This window comes from Denticeps clupeoides, chromosome 1 (genome assembly GCF_900700375.1).
Source record: "Denticeps clupeoides chromosome 1, fDenClu1.1, whole genome shotgun sequence".
In the NCBI taxonomy this organism is placed as follows: Eukaryota; Metazoa; Chordata; class Actinopteri; order Clupeiformes; family Denticipitidae; genus Denticeps; species Denticeps clupeoides.
In genome coordinates, this window is record NC_041707.1 from 6,021,162 (window position 1) to 6,028,852 (window position 7,691).

General features: G+C 41.3%; 1 protein-coding gene across 1 annotated transcript; it reads right to left on the reverse strand.

Annotated features, from left to right (window-relative positions):
* Positions 1-4,258: 4,258 nt before the first annotated feature.
* On the reverse strand, positions 4,259-7,691 carry stmn4l (stathmin-like 4, like). The gene is made up of 7 exons (XM_028977169.1): positions 7,592-7,691; positions 6,417-6,472; positions 6,150-6,245; positions 5,818-6,023; positions 5,513-5,704; positions 5,367-5,384; positions 4,259-4,781 (listed from the first exon to the last, which is right to left on the reverse strand). The coding sequence occupies exons 1-7, from the start codon at positions 7,681-7,683 to the stop codon at positions 4,773-4,775; spliced, it is 669 nt and encodes a 222-aa protein (XP_028833002.1). The 5' UTR covers positions 7,684-7,691; the 3' UTR covers positions 4,259-4,772.

The following is a 7,691-nucleotide window of genomic DNA, read 5'->3' on the forward strand; positions in this document are numbered from 1 at the left end:
CCCCAGTTCATAGTGTGTGTCCTGAACCTCATGATTGTTCAGTTTCAGTTTTATTTTTTATGTATAAATCCCCTTTTCTTTGGTAGTTGTCCTTTTCCCCCTGCCATGCCACATGCCCTGACAATTGTATTTATGTCACATGAGGTTAATTTTGTCTGAAATAGTAAGAAAGATGGTAAGTAGTAAAACCCTTGCCAGAAGACCACAAAGTCTCAGGTTCCAACCCCACTTACTACCATTGTGTCCCTGATCAAGACACTTAACCCTGAGTGTCTCCAGGGGGGACTGTCCCTGTAACTACTGATTGTAAATCGATCTGGAAAAGGGCGTCTGATAAATGCTCTAGATGTAAATGCAGTTGTTGTCTCTGATAGGGCTAGGATTTACTTTCATACTGTAAGTATATAAATCTACCTCTACCTTTTCACTTTAACTGAAGAAGGTGAATCAAAACCTTTTCCAAGTATCTACACTTGGACATTGGACACCTCTGCTTCAGGTGGAGCTATTCAAATGTGTACTTCATTCATCACCAATCTTTTATTCACAACTCTCACTCAATCACTCACTCACTCATACAGCTTGCTTTGTCAACATTGTGCATTGTGTGTAGCTGGCTTAAATTAACATACTAGTAATTTGAATAAAAACAGTACATTATTAATGAATGATGAGATAACTACACAACACTTGCAGACAACGTGTGTGTGTGTGTGTGTTGCGTGTGTGTTGCAAACCCTGATGGGTGTTCCTGGATATTTAACCACTTGGGGCTATGTGTGGGCTCAGAATCCCCAGATGTGGGTCAGTCACACCACAGTCGGCTCCAGCTGCAATGCTGAGGTCATGGAAAATACCTCTCACCTGTCATCGATCACTGTGATGGCCCCCCCCCCCCCCCTTCCCCAAAAAATTAAGTAAAAATTATTTTACTTATTGGGTTTTCTATTGTGGGAGTATAAAATACCCATTTTGGGTTTAGGTTTTACATAGTTCCCATTAAATTGAATTTTGTATAAGCAAGGAATCAGACAGATTAATAATTCATGCAAAAGGCGCAGTCATACTTAATGTGAGAAAAAATCAGTTAATGTAAATACATTTAAAAAAAGACTTTACTTAAATATGTCTTAAATTGCAGTTTTACCAGATATAGCATCATTACAATTCCAGTCACATTGGGGGTGTTGACACACTTTTCGATTGCATGGCATTTTGTAAGACAACATTTTAAACAACTTTTGTTCCTTCAGTCCATTTCAAAATATTGTATTACACTTATTAATGTGAATGGATGTTTTCAATATTGGAGATTTTCACGATAATAATAAAATATGGTTTTTAATGTGTTTTGAGTATTTTATTTGAATTATTTGTATCCTGGGCCTTGTCCAAGGCTGCTTTTCCCAGGCTGGCATGACCTGCAGCCCTCATGGTGTAGATATCGGGTAGATGACAGGAATCTGCACTGGTGATGCAGTAGCCCTACATGGAGAAACAGTAGACCAGCAGTGAAGCTGGTGAAGGACGTGGAATGGTGCAGGAAGACTTTGAGTTGAGTAAATTTCCACGATCTGCGGTAGACTGTTCTTACACGCCCTAGAAACACATCTGTACAACGGAATAAAGCCAGTTACATCTTCTCAACTCTGTAGGCCTGGCCAGCACCTGCAGAAGGCAGCATTTTCCTGTCGTGATGGAGGTTCCATTCATTACTAAATTAAGCTCACACACCGATTTTTTCCATTAATGACCTTGATTGTTTGAACCATGAAGGTGTGAAGGCATAAAGAGAGAACAAAGTATTTTCAATACTATAAACACCACATAATGCAATTATGCAATTAAATAATGGACATAATTATCTTTTTAGTTTGACACCGTAGCTGATTCAGACATTAAACTTTCTGTTCAACTTTAACTTTATAAATACAAATAGAACTTTTTATTCATGATATACTATAAATGTTTCACATTTGCACTTATTCAGATGCCATCTACATCGTGATCAAATAAAGAGCACAGATGTCAATGTATAAAGAGGTTATGGTATCAAATGGTAATGAAAGTGGAAACATTAGGGCGACATTTAAATGAGGTCAAGAGTGTCACCTGAAAGAATCTTTTATTAGTCATATATAGAAATGTACATGGCATCCACATGTGTTCATTCATAGTTTTGATACCTTCAGTGAGAATCTACCAATGTAAATGGTCTTGAAAATAAAGAAAACATACTGAATGAGAAGGTGTGTCCAAACTTTAGGCCTATATATAGGCAAGAAATATACACAGTATATATATATATATATATATATATATATATACACACACACACACACACACACACACACACACACACACACACACACACACACACACGCACAGTTTTAGTTATTTAATTATATATAAATAATTATTTATAAATAATGAATATAAATATATATGTTTGTGTGTGTGTGTGTGTGTGTGTGTGTGTGTGTGTATATATATAGGTATATATAGTGTATAAATATACTGTGTATATTTCTTGCTTGATTTGATGCTGCAGTAATGTGTGATTTGAAAATGCTTGATTTTTAAGTCATGTTATTTTTTTCCAATTAGTATTGTGTAAATTCAAATGGACATTCATTTTATCATTTTTGCATTCAGCATAAATAAAGTGACTGCAGCAACACTTTCATCAAGGTCATCCATCAAAGGCAAGTAAGGCTCAGAGGAAATGACAGATGCACTTTGATGAGTATATAAGTCAGCATAAGCCTGCTCTTTCACCAACACACGGAAGCGAGTAACACAACCAGCACAAACCACTGGCTGCACACAATGTTTTCATCTCACAGAAAGTTCCAGATTCTCATGGTGAGTTTAGCCACATCATGAACAGCGGCACAGGGCTCTTTTTTTCTCCCTGTTTTTACCATTCGCATTCTTTGCTTTTCTTACTCTTTACAGGTGGCCCTCATGGTGGGGATCTCAATGATGCTGATGGTGGCCCAGGGGGCACCTACTAAATCTGGAGCAAAGGGTCATGGCAGAAAGGGAACCACAGCAGAAAACCAAAAGCCAGACCATCCCAGAGTCAGTCTGCTCCTGGACAGCAAGTTCCTGAACAGCGGCCCAGCGAGACGTCCGATCAACAACAGCTCTCTCTCTCCTTGGGTCTACAGGTGAGGGTACACTGGGTTTACACTTCCAACAATCACATGATCACAATGTCCTTTATAAATCACTTAATGGTAGATATCGGCCGACCACCATTTTCTGGTTTTGGTCCCCTGGAAGGACACAGTGTTTTGTCCCAGTGACTGGGATTAGAGCCTGTGGCTTTGGGGGTCAGATGGCCTCTAGGTATGTGGTCTGTGGTTGCGCTTCAGGCCAGACAGATCTGAGCTTTACACCTACTGTGTAAAGACGCTAATGGTTTTTGTTGTTGTTGGATTATTAGAGCTTCATGTAACTCAAATTTTTCCTCCCCGACAGCATCACAGAAGACGACTCTCGGTTTCCCAGGACGATCATGGAAGCCAGGTGTTTGTATTCTGGATGTCTGAATTCGAAAGGACAGGAGACATTGGATCTTCAGTCGAAGCCCATCCTGACCGAGGTGCTGATCCTCAGAAGGGTAACAGGAGTTGGGGACACATATTACTTCCGACTGGAGTCCAAGACCATTTCCGTAGGCTGCACTTGCGTACGTCACCAGGTTGAGTACCAATAACGGCAGGAGGCTTGTTGGATTTTTGCAGACTCTTCAGTGTGGGACTGCATTTTTTAAAATTGACATTAAGTTAATATTTAAGCCTATTTGTAATTTATTATTCTATTTAATGGCAAAGTATGTGGTTGTGGTAGGATTATTTATTGAATAAAACCATGCATTTCTATGTTTGGCTCTATGCTCCCTTATTTCAGAGAAAGTCAATAAAGACTCTCCATTGGTAATATTACTTTAAATGTGAAGAACTTGTTGATTGGACCAGTGCTAAAGTACCCAAAATATCCAAAAGGTTAAACATTCAAATCTATGAATATAATAGTTTTAGTTTGCTTCCTAAATTGCAATTCTTTGCTTGTACTGTGCCCAAAATTAACTGTTCTCATCAAAACCTTTGGGAACACGCAATTTATGAATGAATGAATGAAATAAATTTTTCTTCATTTCTTCACTGAATTTGCTAAAAAAGGGCTAAGTGTTGTTCCGGTGATACACACACTTGCACAAAACATTAATTAAATCACAGGAACAAAAAAGTCTCTCATCATTCTCCTTTAATTCCCTCCACATCTAAAATATATTACAATTTCTGTACAATAATAAACAGCCACATCGGAGTCCAGCTGATTCTCAACTGTTTAAAAGTGAAATTAGTTTGAACAAATTCTCATGGAAAGAAACCATTCTTCTTCAGTGCATTCGTGAAGTTCAAATCCTCTCTGAGGTATACACACGCTCACACACACACACACTTATTCATCAGTCATTGGCACTGTTGGCACATGGGTGAAGCGCAGAGGTCCCTCTGTGCGTCGGATTAAGGTAGAGAAGGTCACTCCCGTTTTTTTAATTTGTATTTTTCTTTCAGGGTTCAAGCCCGATTGAATAACGGAACAGGACCGAACCCCTCCTTCACTCTTAGCATCGGGTCCCTTCGTTTCGCACGATAATTTCTCAAAAGCGCAACCTAACGTGTCCCAAAATATCAAGCTGAGCTTTACGCTCGGTCCTTTGGCGACCGGCCTCCGAAATGTCCAGCGTGTGCTGTGACTCAAGGCACCTGGAATACAGAGTTCAGAGACACAGGCGTTAGCGCGAGGACGACACCGGCAACAGGACAAAAGCACACATTCACACACCAGCGGCTTTTCAACAGCACTTTATCTCCGTTTGGTAGCAACGTGCAGGCACAGTAAAAAAAAAATCACACGTGAAGCTCAGAGCCTCCTACAAAACTACTCAGACAGAAAGGGTGTACAGACGCTACACACAAAAGCGCCGATGGCTATAATACTTCTCCAGCCATCAAATATGTAGATTAACATGCTAAAAAAAACACACAGTCACAGTAGTATGATGGCCACAATTCCACAGCACAAACATCTATCCTACAGCGATTAGGGCTGCTCCTCACATGGATATTCAGCTCTCATTTTACAGCACACGAACGGTGCAAACGCGCCGTATATCAGTATAAAAGTGCGGCTTTCAGGCCCATTCCAGAAGGTTCCCTAAACATTTCGAATTTCCATGTTCTGTGACGTCAGTCGTGAGCCCCCCCTCCCCTCCCCCGCCTTGTTTCACAAAGAGACGGAGAAACAAGTTCTCTCTACTGGAACTCTTTCATTTCCTTGTTTTTCCTCACCTCCTCAGCGTGCTTGTCCTGAAACACAAAGGGAGAAGATGCACACGCACAACATTAGAACGGAGCAGCAGAAAACACATTTCGACACTTGTTGCAGATCTGGCCATGCGTTTGAGGAGCTCAGGCCTGGTGATGGAGCGACGTACCTTCTCCTGTAGGCGCTCCAACATGGCGGCAATGTGAGCTTCCCGGTTTCCCTTGTTGGCCTCCATCCTCTGTTCAAGCTTCTCCTTGGCCATCTTGATGAAGTTGTTGTGCTCTTCGATGGCTTTCTGGGCCACCTCGCGCTCGTGCTCCCGCTTTTCGGCCAGCTGTTTCAGTCTCTCGGCCTCCTGGCACTGGAGGAAATGGGAAGAACGGTGAGGATTTCATATGCAGTGACAGGGATTATTTAATTTTTTTTTTTAGGTATATCTAAATGTATATATTACAGATCACATATCTGTCCTACCTTTCTCCTTTCTTCTGCTGCATCCAGCTTCTTCTTGATCTCCTCGAGGGAGGGGTCCCTCCGGGGAGGTATGGTGGGGTGGAATTCGTGATTGCCCTCAAAGGAAGGTGGCCTCAGGAAGACCTCAAAGGCCTGTCCAGACGTGCGTTTGTTCAGCTCGATCACCTCCATGTCTTTGATGATGCACAGGTTGAGGTCCACCACCCCTGTAAGTAAAAAGGAACAGGTGTGTTTTACATCATATTTATTCATGTATCCAATTCAGAGCTTCTTCCATTCAGCCATTCATAGTTCAGTTGTTCAGCACCGCAGAGGGGAACCATGCTGGTCACCTTGAGGCTTTTTGATGGACTTTTCTTTAGGCTCCGGTAGAAGGCAGGAACAGAAGAGGGACACCAGGGGGAGCTCCCTCATTTTCTCTCTGTATGCTGTAGGACAGAAGCACACAAAGCAGTCTGATGGGTATCTCCACACTCACAGATCAGAGGATGCAGAACACGGCCTACACTAATGGATTGCAATGGTCATGTTCTTCTCATTAAAATCCAATTGAAGTGACGTTCAAGAGTAGAATTTACTACATAAAGGCACAGACTTACCTGCAAGCGTCATCTTTCCTCTTTTAACTGAGGTCAATAATTGTCCTGCAATTGTCCTAGAACATAAAAAGTAAGGTTCAGGTTTCATAGGTTTCAGATGTCATAACTGATCGAGAGAAAATAACATTAAATGTTGAAAAAATGCTAAAAATTCAATCTGAAATAAATACCATTGTGGCTTCACGGTTGCCAATAGTGCTATCTCAGAGAAGCACAGGAAACCTCTTATCAGCCCTGAGCACAGCTATCACCAGGCACTGCTTACAAAACTGCTTTCATGCCCGTGCCAAACTTGTCCTCCCACTAACCACGATCTTTCTCTCCCTCTCTCAAAGAATCTACCTCCACATGCCGTGTCCGGCCCACACACAATTACCGAGCCCTGCCACCTCCTCCCACGCTGAGGAGTAGGCCCATTCAAGCACCATACGGAGCTGTAGGAGTTTCTATGTCTTCGATGCTGCTTCTAAAGTGCTGCCACAGAGATTGCATATCGTATCTGCATCTTATATATTACGTCTGTAATGTTTTAAAATGAGTTCGTCATCTCTGTGTAATACTACAACTCTGGTAGGTGGTGTGTTTCAAGCAACTTTCATGCACAGCCAGTTTCTGAGTCAGTGACGCCTGCCTGTGAACCGTGCACCTGAACCCTGCCCGGCTGTTCTAAATCATTCTTGCACGAATACAAAAGTGTCTGCACACACATACATACATACATACATACATACATAAAAAGCCAGACTAAAAACAAATAAGGATCATTTTTGCTGAGACTGGAGCAGAAAATCAGTTCAGCTGGATGCATCATTTGCATTCTAGAAATACAAGAATTCAGATTCCAGTATGTGTCCAGTATGCAAAATACTACTGGTTCTAATGACCTAATTAGGAAAAGTGTATTTAATGTCAAATTTACACAAAAAAACAAAGCTATAATGTGTTCTTCAATGTATCACTAAAAATGGAACTACTGAAAGCATATAAATATTATTTCATATTTGACATGCAGTAATGCAGACAGCTTAATTAAGCCATCATTAAGATGAATTTTATTCATATATCACAAAAGCCCCTCTGCAAACACAGCAGGAAAAAAAAAAAAAAAAAACGAGGCACACGATAGAATGCAAATTTCCTGTCAGGATAAGGCTGCAGTGCAGCCCGTCACTTACCTCTGCAGAGTAGCGTGAGGTGTACTGGTGCGGCTCGCTCTCGCCCAGTCTTCCAGCCTCAGCAGCAGCACCACCGCTACTTCATTCTGCATGACATCAC